This window comes from Cygnus olor, chromosome 2, assembly GCF_009769625.2.
Source record: "Cygnus olor isolate bCygOlo1 chromosome 2, bCygOlo1.pri.v2, whole genome shotgun sequence".
In the NCBI taxonomy this organism is placed as follows: domain Eukaryota; kingdom Metazoa; phylum Chordata; class Aves; order Anseriformes; family Anatidae; genus Cygnus; species Cygnus olor.
In genome coordinates this window covers 66,090,334-66,117,163 of record NC_049170.1, presented here as the reverse complement: position 1 = coordinate 66,117,163, position 26,830 = coordinate 66,090,334, and the positions used below count along the sequence as shown (strand labels likewise).

General features: G+C 39.2%; 1 protein-coding gene across 5 annotated transcripts in view; it reads left to right on the top strand.

Moving 5' to 3' along the window:
- LOC121064776 (myosin VIIA and Rab interacting protein) overlaps positions 1-26,830 on the top strand; it is a 232,239-nt gene that overhangs the window by 105,943 nt on the left and 99,466 nt on the right. For all 5 annotated transcript variants that reach the window (XM_040546842.1, XM_040546843.1, XM_040546839.1 and 2 more), the window contains exon 3: positions 2,963-3,184. In XM_040546842.1, coding sequence (XP_040402776.1) covers positions 2,963-3,184 — 222 coding nt within the window. The remainder of the gene's footprint in view (positions 1-2,962; positions 3,185-26,830) is intronic.

The following is a 26,830-nucleotide window of genomic DNA, read 5'->3' as shown; positions in this document are numbered from 1 at the left end:
TCCACTTTTTGAAAGAGAGGCAAATAGAGTTTCCTTGGGGACAATTTAGCAAAGACATAAGGAGAAATAAAATGTCTGTAGCGATGGTGTAGCACTGCCTCTAACAAGGGATTTGTGTTAGATGCCCATCCTGATGGAGAAGAATAAACTACCTGAGACGGAGGCAGCTAAAATAAATGAGTGCTGAATCCATAGAGAGTAAATAATGAGGGAGGCATATACCTGCTGGAAGAATTTGGTTCTTACTGTATATAGCAGGGGGAAAAATATATGACCCTGTCAGTATATAGCTTTACCACTGTTTGCACAATACACTTCATGGCATAGAGACTATGGAACTGATGAAATGCTGAGGAGTTCTCCTTGGCATCTCCGGCTAGTTAACTCCAGGGCAGATGTTGGAGAGGGGCTATAAAAATTCCAGTTAGTGTTTTCCCTAAATTTAGTGGCATTGCACTCAGCTGGTTGTCCACTTCTAGAGGGGAAAAAAAAAACTGAGGAAGCAAGAGCAGAGGTGGGGACCCCCTTTCAGTAATAACAATCTGGGACCTTGAACATCAAGTTCAAAAGGTGTGAATGGGAGAGAAGTTTCAGCAATCAGCCTGTGACTTCTCATGGTAGCCAAGGAGTAAGGGACCATCAGGTTCTGTACAGATTAAAGGAGCACCTGATACACAGCTGGCAGGTCTACAATTATATTTGTCCATCACCTGAGGAAGCTACAGGGGGTTTGGGAACCCCACCAGCTGGACTTGGCCTTTTGTAGTGTGCCAGTTTGAAACAGAGGCTGGTGCGAGGTGAGTGTCAGCTGGCTGCATCCCATCAGTTGGAGATGCTCCCTCAGAGAGGAGCAGAGGAACAGGTTTCGGGGAGCCTGGTAGCAAAATTGTGCCAGGACTCTGTCCTGGAGCTTGACATCCTGCGTTGTAGCTGATACATTTCATCCTTTTTAAAGGACTGATACCAGGTTTCTGCAGGTAATTTTTCCCCTTGTTATATGGAAAGCAGGTGGGTTTTTGTAGTTTTATATTTTAATAAAGCTGACTGGGGCCTTCAGCATTGCTGTTTCATGAACTCCTTCCAGAGCAGCTCCCAAAGGAGAGGCCTGGAGTTTGATCATCCTAGATTTTTTGTTTTGTTTTGTTTTGTTTTAACCTGTTTCTCAATCATATCCTAGTCTTCCCTCCAGCTTGTTTTAAACTTCACAATATGTGTGGCGAGTTGCCAATGTACATTGCTCTTAACTTCGCATTTAATGGTTACAGCTCTACCTACCCTCAACCCTTGAGTATGTAATCACAGCAAGGCCTCTAGATGGGAAGCAAGAAAAGTTTTACAGCTTTTTAGAAGGTTTTACAATCTGAACAGACGTCATAAAGATTATTTACTTGAAACTCTGAAGAATATTTATTCAAGTTCAAGCAGGTGGGCCAAACCTTTATACTGGGGACAAACAACAGAAAAATACATTGTTCTAAAGTTTTAAATTCATAAAACCTGTATCTGGAATGTGGTTAAATATGACATACATGCAAGTTCAGAAATGACATGCTTTAGATCACTACCGTAATTGCCTTTTAGACTTGAGGTTTAGAATTGACCTGTCAGACCTTAATAAACAGGCTGTTTTTATTTTAAATTGTTAATCTGAGACAGAAATGGCAAATTAGAAGATGTATAGCCTAGTAAAGTGAGTCTTTTTAACATTCCAGGCTTGGCTCATAAGGATGCTTATAGATTATCTTGGTTGAGTTTCTGAATAAGTATGCAATAAGAGTATATATTTTTTTCCTGTACCAAGATATTTAAGCATAAATTTAAATACAAGTCACCGTGTCACGACTGTCTTCCTGCAGCTTAATCCACCTCTTATGGTACCTCTAGATTTTGGGGTTTTTTTTAGACTTTTGTGTTACTCTAGTCTTATAAGTGGTTCTAATCAGTGCTTAGAAATAGTAAGTTAGATACTACTAACTCTGAAAAACAGAAAAAAATGAATATATTTATAGTTGCGCTGTTGTTCTAGGCTTTTGCTAGCATGTTTTTCATGAATGCTGTTTTCTTTTAATACAGATACTAGTTGTAGGTGCCAGAAACTGTCCACTCACACAACTGTTCATTCTGACTGTTTTTCATTACTCATATTGTGTAATATATTGCTTCATTTGGAAAATATCAAAAGCACTATAAAATGGGAGATAGCAAATTAATAAATGCCACACATAAAATCTTTTTTCTTTTTTCTCTCTCTTTTTTTCTTTTTTTTTCTCTCTTTTTTTCTCTCATTTTTTTTTCTTTTTTTTTTTTTCTTTTTTTTTTTTTTAATAAATGAGCTCTTTTGCTGGAATACAGAAAACTCTAGAGGTCTGCAATAGAGGTCTGAAAATTTTTTCACAAACAGTTGGCAGTTGGCTCAGTGTTGGTCCTAATTTAGTTAAAAAAAAAAAAAAAGCTCTGGAAAGAAATATGCGATTAACTTCCTTGACTGAGCTATTATAAATAATATGACTCCATGAATTAGAACACAGAAAACTTAGCACTTTTGTTTTCAAAACTATTGAGCAGAGTATTTTTTTTTTTTTTTATTACTGTACACCAAGTCTTTTGACTTTGATAGCCTGGTTTTTGATTTGCGAAGTGCTCTGAAAGCAGACATGAATTCTCAGATGTCACAAGGGCTTTGTACAGCTGGAGTAGGTAGAGCAGCAGTCTGGTTTTGCAGAGTGTTACTGGAGCTGTGTGAACGGAGATTGTTTGCTCTGACACAGCAGAGTTTACATGGACCAGCCACATGTGACTCCAGAGAATGTAGGAGCTTTTGCTTCCCAGTTCTGGATTTAGAATATGCATTTCTGACATTTGTTTTACACCTGCAGAAGTTATTTAAACAGTATCACATGAGAATATTGAAAGAGGAAAAAGGCAAAGAGATTTATATTTGTTCTTTTGGTTTTTGTTCCAGTGAAATGAAGCAGAAGTTGGATGAAGAGGGTAACAAGTGCAATATCCTTTCCAAGCAGCAGAAGTTCAATGAGCACTGCTGTATTCGCTGCTGTTCCCCTTTCACCTTTCTTATCAACAGCAAGCGACAGTGCCAAGACTGCAAGTACAACATCTGCAAGAGCTGCAGCTCTTACCAGAAGAAGGAGAAGGCTTGGATTTGCAGTGTCTGCCAGCAAGCAAGGTAGGGACCTATTGTTCAACAGCCTGTATAAAGCAGCTGTGGCCTGACCTACTCTTTTCCCTGTATTTGTCAGTAGTTAAGACTAGCAGGATGGGACACGAAGTACCTGTTTATGATGGGGTTGATTTGTTCCTGAGACATGATGTACCTGTTTTTCTAGGGGTTAATTTGTTCTAAGAATGTTTGGTTACCTGTTGCATTTCCCAGGTTTGTTTAGTTGATCTGATGAATCAGCAAGCACTAGTTGGACTTAGTTTGTACATGGCTGTGATCTTGAATGTCTAGGTAACTAACCTAACCTGAGTGTAGTTAATCATTTTTCAGCAAATCCCGTTGATAGGTGGGGCATGGAAAGAAGAATATTGGTGACTAGATCATCCATCTGTGAATGAGTTTTGGAGTGCTTTTCCAAATGCTGGCTTATTGGTAGGGATGCTTTGGGCTTACTTTGGCAAATAACTATACAAAGCAGCAGTGCAACCTGTTTTAATTCTTAACATTTGTTAAGAATGTGCTGTCAGGCCTCTGTTTATAGACGGTATCAGTGGTTTACTTGTTTCACCCTTTTGAGGATAATATAGCCAACACATTTAAAGACAGCACCAAAAAACCAAAGCTAATCCAAGCAAACGTAACAGTGGGAAATGGACCACTCCCTGGAGGATGACTCTGATAGTCCTTCTTATCTGCATTGTAGGCCAGGTACCGAAAGCAGCCTCAGTTGCGGTAGCATAGTATCATCTCTGACTTCTTTACTTGGATGAGAAGCATAGATGAATTTGATCAGTTCCTCATAGTTTACTTTTGAACATTGGTGAGTAAAACAGCTGAGCAAATACGACAGAGATGGCTGGAGGATCAAGACAAGAGCTGTGTCCTTTTCCAATGTTGTACAATATTTCTGTGCTTACCAGCCACTCATTTTTCCTGCTTGCTTCTGATCAACACCCACTTGAATCTTAAGTTTCCACATCGTATCTGTGAATGAAGTGTGTGCCCTTTTGCACAGGGCTTTAAGATCGTAGGGATCCCAGGTGAGTGACTCTGTTTCCAAAATGCCAGCCTTTGAGCCCAAAGGAGGATGTATTCCCCAGGGGCATCTGCTCCTCCTCTGACATTCCCTTAGGGAAACCTACTCCAACAAACCCCTGTCGAGGCAAGAGAAGAATGACAGCAGTCTCTTTTCCAGCAGCACAGAGAGATGCACAGCCAGTGTTCAATTCTGCTTTATTCATTTAACCATTTCATGACACCTCTTTCCTCCACTTCTCTCAATTGTAATGCGTTTACAAACATTTTCCTTATTTATGAAATGTGGGACTCAGCTTGAGTTGTTTTTCAGTAAATAAATTAAATAACACTGATGCTAATAATTTTATGCCCTAGGTTATTGGACCATGTGACTTACACATCCCTGCAGGGAAGCTGGAGTGAGGATTCCCCAGAAGCTGCTGAGTTTTTTTTTTTTTTTTTTTTTATTTGAGGGGGTATTGTTTTGAACTACCGCTCAGTATTTCTTCCAGGGAAAACCTGGGGTAAATGCCACAGTTTGTTTTCAGTTCCAGTCCCTTTCTCAGTGACTTAGAAGTAGGGAGCATGGACTATGCCCTTCTATTCCTCCAGATGTCCTCTTCTTCTTATGTCTTTTATTTTTTTCCTATAATAAGTGAACACTAGTAGTAAACATAGCTCTTTGTTTAGCTGCTACTTCTCTGCATGTCTTACTACACTATTAGATACTGAGCTAGAAACATCTCAGAGGACTGCGCTTTCAGGTTGTTCTCTCCCCCCCCCCCCCCATTTTTCTTTAATTATGTAAGAGTTAATGTTGTAATTCTCTGCTGTGTAGAAAGGGCTTAGTTGAACTGGGAAAGCATGAACACTTTCAGTTCGGATTTTCCTTAATGACCTGCTTGTGCTCTTCAGTTCCACTCTAGAGCAGTGCTGCAATACCCTGAGTTTCACTTCTAGCTTTTATTTTGGACTATGTCATACATACAGTTCTCTTATGTTGGAAGCAGTTTCTTACTGATACAAAAGGCTATAAAGCATTCCTAGCAGTAATTATTTTTTTAAAGATGGTTAACCTTATACATTAGAGCTTGAAACTCTAATTAGGTGAATTGAAAGTCGCTTTGTGTCTATATGTACATGCAAAAAAAATCTTAAAAATTCCTTTATGATTTGGGAACCAGGACCAAAGACTTGGGGATGATTTTGTTTGTTTTGTTTTGTTTTTGAGAGTAATACATTGCATAAGTGTCACTTGGGTTTGAATTTAAAACACTTCTGAGAGCTGTGTCCTTACCTTTAGATCATCATTTTCTCTATAAGCTTCCTCTAAAAGAGTCGCATCAACTTCTGCAGGCTGTAAATAGTTTACTGGTAGATTTCTACACGGAGGTGGTCTTGACACTGAAGAAAATCTGGTATGTTTAGTTAATCTCTCAAGGCATGACCCTACTGCAGCTATGAGTTCGGTGGAAATTGGTTTTCATCTTCCAAAGCAGAGATCTACATTAAACATTTAGCAGAGAGCAAATAATGCAGGTCAGGATTTGAATATACAACATTTGTAGAAAATGGGGCCAAAATGTTACAGTCTTCACTTCTTCTAAAGGCAGTAAGCTCATCCGTAAGCCAATGGGGAAAAAAAAAAAGTGTTTTTCCTCTTTAAAGCGCATCTCTTCTTTTGTTGCATCTTTTAGGTATTACAAGATTTGTCTCAGCATAGAATCTCAATACTTGGAAATGGCTTTCTAGCAATGTGGCTGTGAGGAACTGCAGAACCTTTCTTCATTTTCCCAGTTTTTCAGTTCTGCAACACCTTCTGCTAATGCATTCTGGTTTAGATTTATCTCTGAAGGCCTTTATTAACATTCTAGTGTTTTGGTTTTTGTTTGTTTGTTTGTTTGTTTGTTTGTTTTGCTCATGTGTATCTTTCTAATTTCTAAGTATGTTATGATAAAATTGTATACTATTGGTGTCAAGTTTTCCATTTGTGTATAGTGCATTTCTGGTTCTTCAAAAGCTTTGTACAATGTCTTCTAGTTAGACACATATAAGATGATGTGTTTGGGCAGCAGTCTGTACATATTATTAAGTGCTTTTGGCTAAGTAGATTCCAGACACAGTTGCTCTGCCCTCTGGATTAATACTTGGTGCCAGACAAGGGGGTTCTTTGCTCATTTATCAGTAATAGGGCATTATTTCCATTTGTCTGATGCCCTCAGACGGAGGTCTTTCCTTGTCTTTCTTTTCCAAACCATAAGGAGTCATATTGCACAGCACCCTGCTAAGGGATACTCTGCTTTCCAGTTTAACACTTGCACTAACAACAACAACAACAACAACAACAACAACAACAAAATGAAAACATATATAGTGTAAGCCATTAAAATGCATATTTTTCCAGGCTTTCTACACCAATCCCATAATACTTCTAGGCTGTAGGAGGGGGGGGTTATACAGGTCTATCCAAAATAAGATACACAAACATCTGAAGGCTATCCACCACATTTTTTTTCATAACTCTCTAGCATTCTAGGTTTCCTTCTTCTGGTGTCACTTATTTGCCTTATTAGAAGATCTCTGTGAGAATGTGTGCACCTAATCTGTTCATGCCTTCACATCCATCTGCTGTGTGATTCTCTCACTTGTTCTCAAAAACCTCACTCAGATAATGAGATCATCATCTGGTGGCCTCTGCTTAGCTCCCTTGAACCACGTTTTGAGTAAGGGGGCATTACAGGGGACATACAGGGGTCTGCAGAGCATCATCATTCTGCTTCATAGAAGCTGCTTTGCTGCTGATCGTCCTTTGCTAATGACAGTTATTAAGACACAGAGATCCAAGCACTGCTCCTTTTCTCCTTAATGGTGTTGACTAATGGAAAATGCAGTGATGCTGCATAAACTTGAACTTCGTGCAGTCAAAGTAGTGGTCTGAGCATCTCAAAATGTGTCTCAAAAATTGTCACTATGGTTGCTTGCAGCACAGATTTTTTGTTTGTTTGTTTGTTTTTTCATACTTCCAATATTGACCCAACTTTTCATGATAATTTGACTGCTGCTTTAAGAAAAAAAAAAAAAAAGAGGGGGGGGTAAGACACTATTATTTATCTTCACAGGGTCTCGATCCAGAGCTATTTTTGAGTGTTCTTTACCGCACTTTATTTTGAGCTATTTAGAGCACACTTGAAAGGTAAGGTAAGGTTCTAACTAGACTAGCAATTAGCATTAGTAGCAAATGTAATTGTGTCCTGGTTTCAGTTAGGACAGAGTTAATTTCCTCCTAGTAGCTGGCAGGGTGCTATGTTTTGGATTAGGATGAGAAGAGCGCTGATAACATGCTGATGTGTTTAATTGTTGTAGAGCAGTGCTTACACCAAGCCAAGGACTTTTCAGCCTCTCTCTGTCCTGCTAGCGAGCAGGCTAGGGATGCAGCAGGAGCTGGGAGGGGACAGACCCAGGACAGCTGACCCAAACTGGCCAAAGGGGTATTCCATACCATCTGACGTCATGCTGAACAATATATAGGGGTGGCTAGCTGGGGTGGAGGGGGGGGCCGGCTGCTCGGGGATAGGCTGGGCATCGGTCAACGGGTGGTGAGCAATTGCATTGTGCATCACTTATTTCGTACACATTATTACTATTAATACTATTATTATTATTATTATTGTTGTTATTATTTTTCCTGTCTTAATAAACTGTCTTTATCTCAACTCACAGGCTTCACTTTCCCATTTCTCTCCCCCATCCCGGAGAGGGAGGGGGGAGGGTGAGCGAACGGCTGTGTGGTGTTTGACTGCCAGCCGGGCTAAACCACAACAAATTGTCTTACTGAACATGAAAATGAATTAGATCAATTAGATAGCTTTTTAAAATGTACAGTACAGCAAGAAATGAGGACAATTTATGAAGGTCTAGCCTACCTGCAGAGCCCAGTACATTTGTCTCTGACTAGCGTGTATTAGAAGTAATATTAACATAAAAAAGGAGCAATAGGCAGACAGAACACCCTTCAAATAGGCTGGAGCTTTGCCACACCCAGGAACAGTCCCAAATAAAATTTCTCTATTTCAGATGGTTTTGTTTGGAGCATGTATTTAATATAATGTGCTGTAATGTCAGCAAAACAGTGTATTTTTGTGGAAACATGGTAGAGTCAGTGTGAGGTTTAGACTTTCAAACAGTACATCTCCCCTGCTTAGCTGATGCAAGTTTTAGGTAAAACTCTTTACAGTCTCTGCAGGAATACTTTGGCTGCTCTGTGTGGATGAGCTGGATGGGGAACTCTGCTAAAGTTCAGTCTGGAGACAACTTGCAGCAATGGTGTGAAGTTTGTCTGATGTTTGTCATGCTCTCATTCTCCTCCAGCAATTACCAGAAAAGGACTGTTCTTCCTGCTGGGTACAGTTAACAAGGAAAGCATCTGAGAAGTTCTGCAGAGAATTTGGGAACATACATTAAAATGCAGATGCAGAAATGCAGTAAAGGCACCCTTGGCAGTGCTCACATTCAGCCAAAGCTCACCTTGGTACCTGAGCTCACAGGCCAGACACAGTTAACTGTGTAGTGGAGGCCTATCTTACAGTCACCCGTATGTGTATTTGCCTCGTGTATCCCTGCTGCCTGTTTTGAGGTGATGTGTTGAAATCACTAAGACATTTTAGAGAAGTTTTGTGGATGGGAAAGCATCTCATAATGTGAGGTACCAAAACCACATACATTTTCTACAAATTTAATCTCTGGCGTTTGTTAGCGAGAACTGCTGGCTGAAGTTCTTTCATCTGTGTAAAGAGAGGATGATAATATTTCTTTATTTCCTGTTTATTTCCTGTCTTGACACTAACACCAAGCATGAATTGTTCCCAGTTTCAGGGCTGCATGAAGCCATGATGTTGGGGCCTGCAGCAGCTCCCCTGTCCCATGACCTAAAACACCCTGCAGCTGAGAATGGGCAGGCGCTGCCAAGTGAAAAGCAGATGAGCACAACACTAACTTCCATCTCTCTGTTTCGCCTTCCTCTTTTTCCCTTCCACTCCATTGCTGAGGATTGTGTATATTGGTAATGGCTAGTAAATTTTTGTGAAGTTTTGGCCTGGGCGTTCAAAGCATGTGCAGGATGTTTCATGGTAAGGAACTCCTGTGACACTTTTGAAATAAAATGGTGCCTAAGCTTAGCTTTCAAAGGTACTTTACAGCTGGAATTATAAATTACTGTGTCTGTGGGGAAAGAAAAAACACATGCACACAAACGAAAGCAAAATTTGGCAAAGCCTTGGGATGGTATTTATGAAAAAGAAGTAGTCCTAGTTAATAACTGAACCTTGTATTTGTTTGTTGATGCATTTTAGCTGTAACAAAACAGTTGGTTTCATGACTTAATTGTGGAAAGCTGATTAAGTATAACACTGCTTAGCAATCTTGTTTTGTTTTCAAGCAGGCTAAACCATTTGGTAAAAGGAAGCTGAAGTATCTTTTAGATAGTCTACCTCAACTGCAGCTTTGTGCATACCTATATGAAAGCTGGATATTTCTGTTGTGTGAGGTTCCTGTCTGAGATTTGAGAGAACTTTTACAGAATTTGGAAGCTGTGACTTTGTCACGTAAATGGCAGGAAATGTGCATTTTTCCTTCAAGATAGAATTGGATAGGAACATTTGCTTGCTTTGTGGAAGAAAAGAAAAGATGTTTTAGCTCTGCCGTGTGCGTGTTGTCTTCACTGGACCCATATGGGTTTTGTTGTCTCTCTCTTTTTTTTTCTTTTTTTGAAGTCGTCTAATTTAGTCCATTCATATTCCACCTAAGGGATTTACTAATTTTACATAAATAGCAGTGAAAGTTATTTTCCTCAGCTCCTCAGCTGCATGTACTTGTACAAATTGATGCAATTCCTTCCAAAAATGCCTGCCATTCTATTGCAATTTTCTTCCTCTTCCATTTCCCACCATTAACTCCCTGGTTTATATCTCATCTCTTCAGCTGTTTCTGTTTACCATTCTTTAGGACTGTTAAGCTCTCTAGAAACTTGTGAAAGCATCACATGTTTGCTTACAGCATCCCTGAAGAGCAAGGGCCGTAGCCTGGATTTTGCACATGAGCCAGGAAGAGTCTTTGCTTTATTTAGTTTTTTCCTAGCTGGGTGGGAGAGGGAGAAAAATGTGCAAACTGTTTGCTTTGGCAGGCTGATCTCTACTGTTTTTATTTTTTTATTTTATTTTTTTAATGCTATTCTGATCTGTTGTCCTGGTTTCAGGTAGGACAGAGTTAATTTTCCTCCTAGTAGCTGGCAGGGTGCTATGTTTTGGATTAGAATGAGAAGAGCGCTGATAACATGCTGATGTTTTAATTGTTGTAGAGCAGTGCTTACACCAAGCCAAGGACTTTTCAGCTTCTCGCTCTGTCCTGCTAGCGAGCAGGCTAGGGATGCAGCAGGAGCTGGGAGGGGACAGACCCAGGACAGCTGACCCAAACTGGCCAAAGGGGTATTCCATACCATCTGACGTCATGCTGAACAATATATAGGGGTGGCTAGCCGGGGTGGAGGGGGGGGCCGGCTGCTCGGGGATAGGCTGGGCATTGGTCAACGGGTGGTGAGCAATTGCATTGTGCATCACTTATTTCGTACACATTATTACTATTAATACTATTATTATTATTATTATTATTATTATTATTATTATTATTGTTATTCTTCCCCTGTCTTAATAAACTGTCTTTATCTCAACTCACAGACTTCACTTTCCCGTTTCTCTCCCCCATCCCGGAGAGGGAGGGGGGAGGGTGAGCGAACGGCTGTGTGGTGTTTGACTGCCAGCCGGGCTAAACCACAACATCTGTCTTAATTATTTCCGAAGTATGCACTGTGAACAATTTCAATTCTGCTATACAGTGTACAGCTGTACTTGTATACACACAGCCAATTGCAATGCTGCATTCAGTTTGAGAAAAAGTATCAAAATGGAATCGGAGAAGAGAGTAGAAGAGAGGTCTATTAAAATGGCTAAATAGAAATGCTAATTAGGTGATCATTTCTAGCTTTGAGTAACCTCTGAAGTGAGTGTGCAGCTGAGTGCCCCAGAGGACTAACCTGTTTTTTAGGAGATCTAGATTCCAGTTCTAGCTGCTCACCTGATTGCCATGTGACCTTGGGGAAGTTCGCATGTCTCGAATTTCCCCATGTGCAGAATGGATTGAATGATGCTGAGGTCTTGGAGGTCAGTTGTTGAAAAGTTAAATGCTATGGCTGTAAAATGTTAAGTATTTATAACATACTGTTATTATAGACAGTTTGCTGCAGTCAGCTTAGTTAAAACTTTGCCTCCTGTGTTGCAGTAGCACAGGAAAGTAAGTGCTTGGATTCTCCCAAGCACATTACTCCTGTTTCTGAAAAGAGTTAAAAGGAGGACTCAGGGAACTACAGACCATTGAGCCTCAGCTCTGTGCCTGGAAAGATCATGGAACAGACCTTCCTGGAAGCAATGTCAAGGCACATGCAAGACAAGGAGGTGATCCAAGACAGCCAGCATGGCTTCATCAAAGGCAAATCATGCCTAACCAATCTGGTGGCCTTCTGTGATGGAGTGACTGCATCAGTTGACAAAGGAAGACCGACTGATGTCATCTACCTGGACTTCTGTAAGGCCTTTGACATGTTCCCACATGACATCCTGGTCTCCAAATTAGAGAGAGATGGATTTGAAGGGTGGACCATTCATTGGATAAGGAATTGCTTTGAAGGCCACACCCAGAGAGCGGTGGTCAATGGCTCTATGTCCAGGTGGAGTCTGGTGATGAGTGGTTTCATGATGAGTTGATCTTTATCAACAAGTTTGATAGATGACACCTCAGCAAGTTTGCAGATGACACCAAGCTGAGTGGAGCAGTCAATACACTGGAAGGAATGCCATCCAGAGGGACCTGGACAAGCTAGAAAAGGGGGGTCCATATGAACCTAATGAGGATAAACCAGTCTAAATGTAAGGTGTTGCACCTGGGTTGGGGCAATGCCAGGCATGAGTACAGACTGGGAGAAGAACTCACTGAAAGCAGCCCTGCAGAGTTGGTAACTTGGTGATCCAGATGAAAAAATAAATACTGTGTAAATAGTATGCAAAAATATTGGGACTGCTGAACTGGGAGATGAGTAAGCAGGGATGCAGCACATTTTTTTCCACAACATATGAATTATAGATTGATCTTATTTAGCCTTTCAGTTTTTCAAAAGCCATGGCCTTTCAGTGAAGTTAACAAGTGGAAAGCTAATTAAAAATACCCACAATTCCTTATTTTAAATGTGATCATTCCTGTGTGTTGCGATGGACTTTTCTTGGTTGACAGGTTGACAGGGTGAGGTTTGCTTTCCTGACACCCCCTCTGCTTCAGCAGATTTATGAGCTGATAGTTATAATAAACTCAACATGGCCAAGCACTTTTGGAATCTGATAAACCCCTCTGAATATCCCATACTGCATCGTCCTTTTCTCTCCACCTGCTGCCTGTATGTGGGCAACCTTGTGGATGTTTCTCTAGGCCCCTGCAGAAGTTCGCAGGTAAGCTTTTTGAGAGGAAGAACATTTTGGCTCAGTCCTGTGGTAACATGAGTTGAAATGTAGGATAGTGTGCTTCAGAGCAGGAGCTCCCCAGACAGGCTGAACTGTAAAATTCAAGAGGAGACATTTGCTGCCCAGGCATTTCAGCCCCAGTGCTCCCCCTCCAAGCTCATGTGGCAGCACTGGGCTATCTGCTGGCCTTCAATGTTCTGGGTCATCCTGCAGCTCCACCGAGTGTCAGCAATTCCTCGTCCTCTCCAGGACTACAGGATGCTTACTTGCCTGGCAGAAGCTGACTTCTGATTCATGTTTTTCTCCTCTAAGCTGGGTTTCTAAAATCTTCTTAGCATAACATTGTTTGGGAAATGTTTTTCAAAACATATTAATCTGAAAAAGCTGTTAAATAAAATACCCCTCCGACTTTTTTTTTTTATTTTATACCAATTAGTTTCAGTGTAAGTGCCCTTGGAAAAAAGGTAGTGAAGTTTTAGTAATGAATTTACTAATCTTTAATTTAAAAAAAATGTATAAACAGTGATTTTCATAATTTCTAGATGAGATGTTCCATTTTTGGGTTAAGTCAGAGGGTCTTCATGTTTCACTGTGTTAGAATTTCTTTTTGCTGATTTCTGCCAAATGACAACTCTGATGAATTATTTTTTAAGGTGGAGAAAAATCACATTCCAGTTATTAAGTGTTATTTTTTCTCAATTACTACTTTGCAATCATAAAATGCACAGAATAAATAAAAAGTACTTTTGGTTCTTTCTAGCAGCTTTTACAGTTGCCTTTAAACAGAGCAGACTTTTCAAGTGGACATACTTGAACATCTTTATACGATTGATATGAAAGAGTGCTAACTGACTTGGCATATGGTTGTTTCTGTTAGCATGCAATTGCTGAGTTGTCAGGTTTTCTCCTGCTGTATTTGTGCAACAGTCAAGCTTTGACAAAGAACAGAAATCAGTACCATGCTCCCTCTGCCACTGATGCTGCCACCTCGAGGAGCAAAGTCAGGGACCAGCCTGTGCTCTGCCAGTCCTCTCTGTGTGCTTTTTGCCTTTTTTTTTTTTTCTGGTTGGAAAGTTTGTAATGTTTCGTAATGGGTTAGTAATGGGTTTGTAATGTTTTGTTGGGCCCAATGTGAATTTAATGAACTGGAAATCAAGAGGGAAGATCTCTGCAGTGAAGGAAGAGTCTTCTCCCACATTAAGAGCGCAGTATAACTTACTTATCTTGATACTGTATGTCCCTCTGTCATTATGAGCTAAAGATTGTATCCACAGTCCACAAGTATGAGCCAAATCCTATATTTATTCCCCTCCCTGTGGATCAAAGGTCCTCTGTGGCTCCTCTGTGCATTTTTTCCTTAGAAAGATTTATCCTGTTAACTGTGAACAGCTGCCCAGTTATGTGTGGGTACACTTAGAGCATTATAAATGCTGTGGTTTGCACAAGTTTTCTTTTCCTGGTGATAAAATTGGAAATTCTCCAGATTTGTAGCCACTAGCTGTGAATGGCAATAATAAATGTGTCTTTCCTGTAGCTAATGTGCTTTGCTATCAGAAATAGTATCTTCTTAAAAGGTTTTTGTGTTACCAAAGAAGTTAAAATGAAAATTTAATTTGTCATTTTTATAAAGCTCAGCGACACCGATAAGTAAATCCCTCGTATGCTGTTATTCTTCAGAAACACCTCTCACTTGAAATAGATACTGAAGCACATACCACTTATCATCTTCAATATGAATCTATGAGACTACGAATTTATGTATTTTGTAAGGCAATAATTTATCCTGCTTCTGTGACCTAGGTGTAAAGAAAGGTGGAAAATGCAATTGCCCTGTCTTTCTGCCAAAGACAAGGAATGGTTACTAAATTTGTATGCAAAATTAAGTATATGGCTTTTTGTACTTTTTTTGTAGTAGCACATCTCTTCTGCAGTCAGGCGTTTGTAAGGTCTTTCTCCAGATACTGGGACAAGTGTATGGCTATTGGAGTTAATTATGTTTCTTGCATCCTCCACCCTATCTACTTTCAAAATATGACCCTACACTTGTGGATGGTGAAATAAGTGGTTATGCCTGCCAAAAGTACCTGTATTGTAAATATGTTTCCTACTTTTTCTTATTGCACATCACATCTGCATCTTGTGCTACAGCTATTCAGGCAAATATAATTTTAGCTCAGCAACTAGTAGGCAACCCTTGTATTTATTTTGTATCCACAAATAAAATAATTTTAACGTAGGGGGAAAACAATCTGTGACCTAAAGCTGTTTTTGAGTTTGCATCTGCCTTTATTTCAGGCTGTTGTATCTTTTTCTGCAGAAACTGCTTTAGAGATGAAGATTGGATATTGACAGAGTGCCTAAATAAAAGCTTTCTAAAAACAAGATACTTTTAAATCTGCTGTTTGATCATAGCAAAAGAAAGCTTCCTGTTTATTTCCACATTACTGCTGGATTTACAGCGTGCTTAAGAATTTCCTTGATGAAATGCTTTCATCAGAAAACTGTGTTAGTGAAAAATGGAAATTCTTCACAGATGGCACACTTCTTTTGGCTGGAAAATGATGAGGTCCAACATGGAAATTTTACAAAGGAACAGTCCCCTGAAACATGGGAGCTGAGATTAAAAGCTTTCCTCAGAATCAGGTGGATCAGTTAGTTTCCCAGTATTTAATAGTTTATTTTAAAATATGTCTTTTATTCTCTCCGTAGTCCCCCAAAATATTTTAAACTGGTAAGTTTCAGGGAATTAATGTGATATAGTTTTATGGTTTGACTTCTGTCTCTGGATTGTTGGATGCCAGCAGCAAACTTCTGGCACATTTCTGGAGCTGTTTTATTAGTCCTGTTGTCTAGGGGATGTTCTGTGATGAAGAGATCTTGCTTATTTTGGGGAGATAAACTTTGTAAGGTAATGAGATGGCCTTTGCCGCTCTGGTTGTAGTAGTGATTGCCCTTATAAAATTGATTTCAAATTTTCTATGTGGTAAAGCTTGTTGGAATTTGGTGAGTGATGTCCTTTGGCAACATCTACAAGCCAGATGTCCTCACTGATTCTTTTAGGTCTCATCCCTGCTTCTGCCCATTGATGTGCAGACTAAAGGATGCTTTTCCAGGCCTCAGCTTGAGAGACACTTCCTTCTCTTTTCATTAGGCTTCCAGGAGATAATTAGCAGTGAATGAAAAAGTTAGTTCATTTAGTAAAGAAATATTCTGTTCCATCATCTGTCACAGTCTGAGGTTATACAGGTTAACAGGATAATGAAGACAGCGTGGTTCACACTGCCTTCAATTTGCTGATGACAAATTTGCTTTCTATTTGTGTTTTTTTTTTGTTTTTGTTTTTTTTTTTCTCAGGCTGGTCAATATTGTGGCATGTAGAGTAGAGACTGGAGTATGGAAGCTTGAATGAATGCTTATGTGATAGAAGAAATCCTTGTGAAGAATGGTAGAAATTGCATAAGTAGTCATAATTGTCCCACTGATGTGTTTGCAAGTGCTTCATAACCTAGGGAACTTCTTAGGTTCTCTGTAGCTCAGATAGCTGCAGTTCTCAAAAGCACTTTCAATCTCTGATTCTGATTCAATCTTCGTGATAAGAGTTAGAGACAAAGACGTTTATGACATGGTTCCATCATCCTGCAAACTCACAGGTATCCAGGTGTCTCTCTATGATGGCAGTGCATATACATCTGATCAAAAATGTTTTTGGAAATTTTCCTGAGGGGAAAATAATTATAGAGTGTTGTACTGTGAAGAAGTGCCCACCATGAATGACGTTTTGAATTCCTCTGTCTTCTGTGCTTTGGAAGTCTTGAGCTATTCATTTCTGGAGGGAAGTAATTCAGTTGCATTCTGTTTGTCTTAAACAGACAAACAAAAACAAACAAACTACCTAAAAAACAGCAAACGTTGCAATTGTTTCCTTTAAGTCTTAAACAGGCATTTTGACACAGATCATGGAGTTTGTGTTTTGCTTCTAGGATCAGAGGGCTGTTGGAAGTAATGGAATTTGAGGTTAATAATTTAGAATTTGTTGGCATTAACTTTGCTTCATGAACTAGTTTCTCTGAGTATAGAAACTAGACCTCTCACATGGAAAAGAGTCTGTTGCTCCTAAACATGTGTGGCAATACATTTTCTTGTTTCTCATCAATAAAATTATTATTAGAGATTGAAAATTCTCAAGAAACACCAGGTTTCCAAACAGTCTTACAAAGAGTTTGAGTAGTGAGGGCTGTTTTTCAGACCTGCAGAAGCATAGATCTCTTGAGTCTGTCCTGTGTAGTGTGTTTAAGTGCCATATTTTCCACTTTTGATGTTTTTTACTTGTTACCAAAAAATGGGGTTATGGCAAGAGAAGCAGTAACAAAATAGAGTGAAAGGAGATTGATAGGATAATTATGAGGAGGAGGTTGAGGGGAATAGTACAATTATAGTTTGAAAAATTAATCATGTAATGTGTCGTCGTAATTCCCGACTTGCAATTAAACAGCACAAATCTCCATAAAAGATCAGTAACTCTGGAGAGCAATGTTCAGGATCCTGAACAACACTTTCAGTATATAATTTGCAAATTGGTTGACAGATACCTGCCTCACATGTGCTGTACACTAACATACTCCAATACTTACTATAAATACTTCCAGCAAAACCAGAACTCCAGTTGCATAGCTAGCTGGCTGTGATGTTGCAATATGCCAGCTTCATGAATAGCTTAAAATAAAAATAAAGTGGCAGATGGGGTGTAGTTAGGAGCTATCCAATCAGGATTTCCAATGTTTTCATGTATTCTCTGCCTCTTGTCCTTCCCTGGTGACCTCTGAGGAGAGTCTGGTGCTGCTTTCTCCAAGCCCTCTTCTGAGGTTGTTGTGGGCAGCAGTTTGACACCCCAAGCCTTTGATACCCCAAGAGGCCACACAAACACCTCTCCCTCAGCCTCTCTGAGGCATGATGCTGACTTGTGCTCAATTTGTTGTCCACCAGCATCCCCAAGCCCTTCAGTGCCCAGCCACATCAGTGCCCAACTTGTGCTGTTGCCTGGGCTGTTCCTCCTGAGATGCAAACCCTTGCTCCTGCTCTTCTTGAACAATATGATCTTCCGGTCAGCGCATTTTTCCAGCATGTCCAGGTCCCTCTGAATAGCAAGCTCTGCCATCCCATGTGTTTACTGCTTTCCCCAGTTTGGTTTTGTCTGCAAACTGGCAGAGTGCACATCATCCCATCATTCAAATAAATAAAGACATTAAATATAGTTGGCCTAAATATGAGTCCATGGTAACTGGCTGCCGTTTGGACCTTGTAATGCTGCTCACAATTCTTTGAACCCAGGGTTCTACTTGTGCAGTCAACTCACCAGTTTGGATACAGGAAGACTATGGGACATGACTGGAGCCATATTCTTGGTCTGTCTGAGCTGGTAGCCTGTGTCCTATAGAAGACTCAAAGATGGCCTCAAACTCTGGTGTTTAGTTAACTGTAAATGTCTGAAAGCTGGATACTCAAAAGTTATTTCATGGTTTTTCTTTGCAAATAAGAATCTGAGGAAAAATGCAGAGATAAACCTGAAGCCACGCACTTTGCTGAGCTCACTGTAGTCATAGTATCACTTTTGTGATACTTGCTTTTAGTGATAGCTCACTTTTGATAGTGGAATTAATGGATGCCAAGAGAACTTCTCAAGTGGTCAGCCTGGACTAAGCTACAGTAGTAGGATTTCAGGACAGAAATCCTTTTTTATCTGAGATAGCCAGGACTCCAGCCCTCCAGGCTCTTTGGGGGCTTTATTTAAATCTGCTGACTTTTAAAAGGGATACAGAGCATTATGTTAAATGAGCATATATGTAGACTTTTCAAGGCTTGTTCCAGGTTTGGCAGTATTTGACATTTCAATTGCTCAGATGCACTTGATGATGTTGAGGAGTCATGTGATGTAATTACCACCTTGAAATTCTGCAAGCCTGGACTTAGCTCCCGGTTTTCCTTCAGACCATCTCTGTCTAAAGGCAGCTGTGTTAAACTTTGTATGCCCTAATTCTTTATTGGGGAAATATAATAGATAATGGTGGCAAATTCATTTGTCTTTTAGTATAGAGATTCTCAGGGAAGAACCGCCTCTGAATTGTGCCCAAATCTTGGGTACAGATGATGACTGCTACGAGAATCCAAGCAGAAATCAGCACCATTTCTGAACGCTGGCTTCTTACAACTGGGTGCCTTTCAATATGTAGTTTAGCCTTTGCAAAACCTTAGTTAATTCTTGTCACACAAAGATTGTGCTGTTTTCAGTTCAAATGTACTTTTCCATTTTTAAAAGGACACCCTTTCTGTATCACAAAGAAAGTTGCTGTCCCAGCAGTACTGAGGCTGAAAAGTGTTAGTTCTCAGAATTACTTTTTTAAAATAGAAAGTGAATTTATGTAATCTTGATTGACAAAGTTTCAGGATTGTGCTGAATCTCGTGAGCTGTCTGATATTTGCACACTTTTCATTTAGGTTATAAAGGCATCATTGTGGCTTCCAAAATTATTTGGACACTTCCATTTTGCTGGATGATTGCTGATGCTGATTCTGTGCATTTCAAATGTCTTTGAATAGTTTATGAAAGGCAGAAGGACTTCAAATTCAAAACACAGCTTTAGTGTATATATAAAGGTAGAAAATGAATACAACAATTTTGCCACAGAGGAAAAGAGTGTTTCTTTCATGTCTTTCCATGTCTTATATAGAAGTCATATAGAAAGGCTTGCAGATCGTTGTTTGTTTGTTTGTTTTTTTTTTTTTGTTTGTTTGTTTTTGTTTTACAGTATATAGAGGAATTTTTTTTTCTTCCTCTGCAGGTGCCTGAATTCATCAGGTGAGGAAGCAGGCAGTGGACCAAGAGCTTGCTTCCTACTCATACCTTACTTGCTGCCTGGTGACAAGGCCACCCTGCCTTTGCCTTTTTGGCTTTATTTAGAGAGAGCGAGTAACCCCTACCTTGATAAAATGTGTATAACCTTTGCATAACTATTGTTCAGCTTGAGATTGTACAGACCTGGAGTGTTCAATTAAAACCATTGATGTGAGAGGAACCATATGGAAAACGGAGGTTCTGGAAGGATCTGATAATTTTATGGTGTGTTAGTAAGGAACCACAGCTATGCCGTCCAGACAACCAGGTGAGACTTTTCAAAACTTTTCTCCTCCTGAGCCCTCTGCAAGAATCAGTTCAGAGTCTCATCTATCAGAATGCAACAGTCAACTTTTCTCTGTTAGCTTTACTGTTTTCATGCTTGCTCTGCAGCCTGTGCAAGAATATGAATTTGAAGAAGGAGTTTTCAGGTTAGAAGAGTGTAAGTTACTCAGTTTTGCTGGAGAATTGTGTAATCCCCCAGGTTCGTACTGAATCAAAAAGGCATCAGAATGGCTCAGAATTTGCTCCCATGTCTGCTGTAACATGGGGAAGCAGATCTGAGGCTTTTGCCATCAGATCCAAACCAGATTTTTACTACTTTTAATTGTTAATCATTACTGCTGTTACTGCAGTGGTGTGTTTTTCTATGGTCAAGGCAATGCAATTGAACATCAGAGTTCTGTAGGAAAAGCGGCCTTTCCTGTCCAAATGATTTTCAAGTGAAATGTGAGGAGAGGTTGCTGGCAAATTCCCTTAGTTGCTAACATAACAGATGGAAAATGGGGTCTTGATCAGAAAGAAATAAAAATGAGCCTTGCATTTAGTGAAGGGGAACACTTCCTCCCTACTGTCTTTAGATTCTAGATTTCACGTTTTAATTTTTTTTTTTTAATAGTGAGAAAGAATCTAAACACAGTACTTCTCCTAGTTACCATGTAGACTGGAATTGACATTCATCCCAATTAACAGGCTGGTTAAGATTGGCATCTGATGCTAGCTGATTTGGTTGAAAATGGGCAGCTGATATATAAACTATAAGTGTTTTCTTCTAATGAGATTTTTCCATGATTAACCTCGTCCATAGTGATGTGATTTCTTAAATCACAGCAAATCCTGTTCATGGAATCAACTGTGGGCATCCTAATACAAATAGCAGCATCTCCTGACCCTTCTCTGGGTACCAGCTAGAGAGTTTTTCAAGGATGATGATGCATCTGGGGGCAGGAGTAAGAACTTAGTATAAATGAGAACTGGGATTCTGAAAGTCCTTTACATTTAGTAGGAATTGTAGAAAAACCTGCATGTTACAATTTTCACTGCTAGAAACCGTGGAAGATAAAGTCAGCATGTAGCAAAATGAATGATGCCCTTCATTTGTAAGATCTGGATCATTCTGCAACAGTGCTCTGGCAATTGCTAGTTAAGCAGTACAGGCAGCACCTCCCACATTCTGTTATTTATTTATGGCAGAAGAGAAACAATATCTGGTTGGGAAAAATCAGCTTCTTATGGGAATGCTCTTAACTGTGACTCTATTACCTAGAATTTCCTTAGTAGTAAGAAGTTTCTGTTATGCCAGGCTAGAAAGCGTAACTGTCCTGCCATGGTTTTGTGAAGGTTTCTTCGAGCTAAAAATGTCTTTTCCGTGCAGTAGCATACTGCAACAAAACTAAAGAGGGTTGAGGTGGGGAACCAAATGTTAAATAGCATTATTGCTGCCCCATGATTTCTCCTAATCCCTGTTATTTATATGACAGGCAGAAATTTTTCACCTTTTTTTCATTTAAAATGAGTAGTTTTGCTAGTGCACTGCCTTCTTAGAAGGAGTCAAATGCTCTGTGGAACCAAATCCCATATACCAAATCTTTAATGCCTCAGGTTGCAAGGCACTGGCAGACCGTCATTTCTAGAGAGAAAAGATTTCCCCTCAGATGCAAATCTCACAGGTCTGTTCTGCTTTTAATGCTTGCTGAATAATTGTCTCCAGATGCTTCTACAGGTTCATCTCCAGTCTGAACACTGCTCTCAGAATAAATGTAGCAGTTACTGCCTCTGAGAGTCTTCAGAAAGCAAAATGATTTTGATGTTATCAAGTAAAATGATTTTGCCATTAACCCTACTGTTGGGATTTATTGAGAGTGCTGCTTTTATGCCTAATAATTTAAAAAAAAAAAAAAAAAAAGCCTGCAGTTTCGTGGAATGTTGTGCTGTCTGTGTGGTTTTGCAAAAGAAATTTTTTTTTTTTCAAAGTGATAACAAACTCTTCCAATGAGGGTGTGTTGCCTGGCTTTCTGTTGTTACACCTTTATCACAATTTATGGTTATTTTGTCCCAACTTATTCTTGTTCTCGTAAGTTTACACTGAAAGTTGGATTATACAATGCTTCCAGTCTTTTACATAGTTTAGATAAAGTCTCTGCGAGAAGTCCTTGCAGGTTCTGCATTTTCTTTGATGCCATGAGTTCAGTTGTGTGTAAAAGCTCCATGTGTAAATGGCTTTTCTGGGTGTTTACAGACTGTTTAGCCTTGTTACAAAAAGTACACAAGACATGCTAATTTTGAATGTTTAAAAATCCGCAGTGGTGCTGTCAGAGTCATGGAAAAACACTGTGAAACCAAATCTGACTTCTACAGTCAGTATGCAGATATCTGATATTATCTTGTGGTCCTGTTTTAGTTTATGTAAATAAATATTCACTAACATCATCTGTGAAATGTTACTTGATGTTATTATGCCAGTGCTGTTTGTGCTTCCATAATTAAAGTTAATTTAATATTTGAAGTAGAGCATCATAAGAGGGATACTTCACAAGAAGGATACTTCGTATTACTCTTAGTATTAACAAATATATTTAGGGATTGAAGTAAATATTCTGAAAATTTTATAAGCATCTTGATTAATTTGAATTTAATCTAATTTCTAATTCATTTCTGTCCATAATATAAAGTAATAGCAGAACAGGGTAGGCTGTTTAGACTTCCCATTACACTAAATCACTGAAACCATTTGCAGTTGAGTATATTTGGAGAATATACTCTTCAGTCATCATTTTTTCACCATTCTCTATATCTGAAAGCTGTTTTCTCAACAGGGAATGAAAACATAATCTTTCAGTGTCACAAACTCTTTAAATACCTTCCCTCTCTCAAGATGACTTCCACTACTCTTCTGTTCAGCAGGACAGATGTCTTTTAAAAAGCATGTTACTGATCTCTTACAGGGGCTAAATCTTAGCCCGTTCTTGGGAAGACAGTGACCTTGCATTTAAACTATCCCTGAAGTGTGCAGTACAGACATGTTCATGTTGCATTCCCAAATGAACCATAACTTTTGCTGTGTCATAGTACAGTCTGAGTAGAAATGAAAAATGTTCTTTAAAAGTATTTAAAATCTAACCTGGAATTTGTGAACCTTGTACATTCACCAGAGGGGTACACTTAGAGCATGCAATGGTTATAAATTTTAGTTGCTTGAGTAATCCTGCTTTGCAGTTCTGTAACTGCATCTATTTGAGATGGAAGTTGATGTTTTAGTTTTTCTTGGGATAGTTGGCACAAATTTATGATTTTTTTTTAGCATGAGTTTACTGCTACAGACTCTCAAATGCAATGAGAGACTAAGATAGGCTGAAGAATTAAAACCATGTATTTAAATTATATAAGGGGAAAAAAAATCCTTCATTTCTGGAGATGATTTGTCCTTACACTGGATACCTGCTATTTTAAACCTGAGCCATTTTTCTAGAGCCCTTCCATTTGTCTTTGGTGTCAAACATTTCCATGATAACATGTCACTTTTCTGCTTTCCTGTTTTCTACCTTTACCTTGAAATAAAAGAGGTGGCAATTGTTGAGAAAAGGTACACTTCAGATAGATTGTAGTGGTCTTGGATATTTTTACTGATGTTATATTTATTTTATCAGCTAATACAGTAGTTTTATTCTTTGCATTAATAGTGATCTAGTTCTTTTTAGCTTTTCAGTTCTTTAAATATTTCTAACATTCTGTAAAAGCTTGAAGGGTACCAAAAGAAAATCACTGGGATTATTTAAAGACAATCTGATGGTATAGTTACCTCAGTGACATGCACAGATATTTAAAGGGCATTTAAGTTGCAATGGTAAGCACATAAATGTTTTGTGATGCAATGATTAAAGAGACTGTGAAGTGATGGCTCAGACATGATCATTATACATTTCTTCAATTTGTGATTTCTTACCAGTTTATCCATAGCACATCTGCCTTAGTGTGGGAGTAAAAAAGAACTGTCTAGTGGATGAAAATGAAACACTTCATTTGCCTCAGAAGCTGGCAGTAATGTGGTCAATAAGCCAAAATTTGTCCTGGAGACACAGTATACATTCCTGCATGGGATTCCAACTCCAAGCTTCTGTACTCCTTCTGTCAATAAATAAATACATAAATAAATAAAGTCTTCCCCATGTGCCACTAGACTGAGAGCTATGTGCATCTTTAGCAAGGCCAGCGCCTTTCAGCAAATACTGCATGTTTTTGGCACTCAAGGCAAGAGGAGTAGCAGGCTGTTATCCTTTGGGAGACTACGCGAGAGGCAAATGGGACACTTTGTCAGTCTGTTTCACAGAGATCTGTCACCAGCAAATGACTCAGACTCCACTCCTGTCTTTGCTTTAGTGAGTATTTAATAAGCATGTTTTTTAATCGAGAGTGTGTTCACAAATTACCTGATTTTTCACTGGTGTAGGATATTCACACATGTAGGTGTGGAGGAGCAGGGGGGGGTATCTGAGGGGCAGCTAAGTCACACAGCTTTGCTAAGTCTCCTGTAAACTTGACTATGATTTTGCAAAATGACATACTTTTGCCAAATTTTGTGCATTTTCATGGTGAAGCACAGAATTCCTTCTGTCCATTTAAGATGTTATCCTCCACTGCATTCAAGTGCTAACCATGTCAAAGATCGCAATATTAATTTTTTCAGATATGTGGAAGGCATGCTGTTCTTTAGCCTCATTCTTAGAAACTGCAGAATTATTATGATTATTTTTTTCAAAATATTTAAACTAAGACAAATCCATAGCACATGTAATTCAAAGGAGCTCAAGTTTATCCAAGTAATGAGCAACAGATGGAGATGTGTCAGGTAATCATAACAGGAACAGCAAATGACAAGCCAGATTATGCTATACTTCAGACCTTGCCTGCCCACCTCCTGACAGTCATGTAATTAGCTAACTTAATAGGAATACACTTGCTATCACTGATTAGTACTTCCAGTTATTTCTGTGTATTTCCATAGCTGATGTTAATAAATCTTCTGATCATTGTACCTCTTTTGGGTTTAGAAGATAATTGCAGTACAGGACATGCTCCTCTCCCCTACATTTTAGCAGATCATTTCAGCAAGTGAGACTCCATACAACTGTGTCTTACAGCCTTGCAACCCTATCACTTTCTTTTGTAACTGTGCCAGTTTTTGCAATGCAGTTTCATTTGCTGAAAAGCATTAAGAAACCAGCAGGTACTGGGAAACAGGAGGAAGCAAGAGTGTTACTTTAGTTCTGAGCTCTTTTTTTTCCTTGTTTCCATTAGCATAGTGGGGATCATGCTGTTCCTATCCTGTTCCTATTGCACAGTTCCAGAGGAGTAAGATGTACTCTATGAAAGCACCCATGTCTCTAATCTGTAAAGGAGTTGATCAGTGTGTGTATATATATTTATATAGAGTTATATAGATATATTTTAAATGCTGGTGTGAAGGTTTCCTTCCCACTAGAGGTGAGTTTATGTGCAGATGTAATGTATAATCTCATCCCTGTAGTGCTGCTCTGTGTGGCAGGAAGACCTGCTGATTTTGCTACAGCAAAGACTGCTGAGAAGTCTGGAGCATGTCGCTGCCATGCAGCCATTCATGTGCTCCATGTAAGAGCTATCCTTCAGTAGTTCAGCAAGCTTAACTTTTATCTCATGGATTGTTCCCCATGCTGACAGACTGCTGGCTTTTCTGTGCAGAGGTATTTCCTCCTACTGCTTTTTGTTGTGGGGTATGGTAGGGTCCTAACACTGACAGACCTGCTGCAGAAGTCCTACAGGAGATGTGACAGCAAACTGTGGTGATGGTTTCCCTCATCTTTGCAGGGGGGGCTTTCTTCCTCCCCGCCCAGCCCCCTGTGGAATCTTTCTTCAGAGCCTGAAAAGCAAATTAAAGCCTTAATTAACACAGAGCTGGGGATTATTTGACGGCGTGAACATGTCGTGGTTTTTCTTGTCATTGCAAGCCAGGCTGAACTCAGAATTGTTTTACTGCTCCTGATGATCAATTAAGAGTTAATCATGTAAGGGAAAATTTAGTAGGGGGGAAGATTGTCTTTCTGACTTGAAAGGTACAGTGGACTATATTGAAGTTTTAAGTAAAAGTACTGCTAACTTCTCTTTAAATTTTACTGTCTATCTGCTGCAATCATCTTTGTCTAAAGAAGTTTAAAGAGCACAAGATCGATACTACCCTAAAGTAAAATATATTGAGGTGGTTGTTTTTTTTTTTGTTGTTTGTTTGTTTTCATTTTTATGGTACCAGTATGTGAAGATATGATAAATATTTGTATATATATCTATATGTGATGTATATATATATGTATATATATATATGTACATGGAAGCTTCATGTTAGCGTTACTTAATGAAACATTTCCTACATAAATGCATATTTATACTATTGCCAGACCCAAGAGAGTGATTTTGATGCAATAACTGCACAATGAATGAGCATTTTAAATAATGATCAGGAATAGAGTCTGAGCTGTATTTCTTCAACTTGCAGACGTGTTTGTTGATTATTTGGGAGCCACTGGATTTAACAGTTTAAATGCAAGGCCTGCAGTTTTAGAAATATATAAAGAAAAACCTTTGAATTCAGTTTCTCAAAGGCCTCTTTGAACATTACACCTAAAAGAGCAAGGGGTTTTCTTAAGCACCTTGCACTGTTCTACCAGAACAAACATAGATGGGAACTTCAACATTGTAAAAATCCTGTTTTAAATTGTTGCACCATTCCCACACCTGATACTTCCTTTGGGAAGTTGTGACCATCTTTTTAATAGCTTCCTGCAATACTGGGCAAAACAGTTCACTTACAGGTAGAACAGAGTGTATTTATCAATGTGAAAAATCTACTGGACTGAATACTGTGAAGTCTTCAACCAGTCA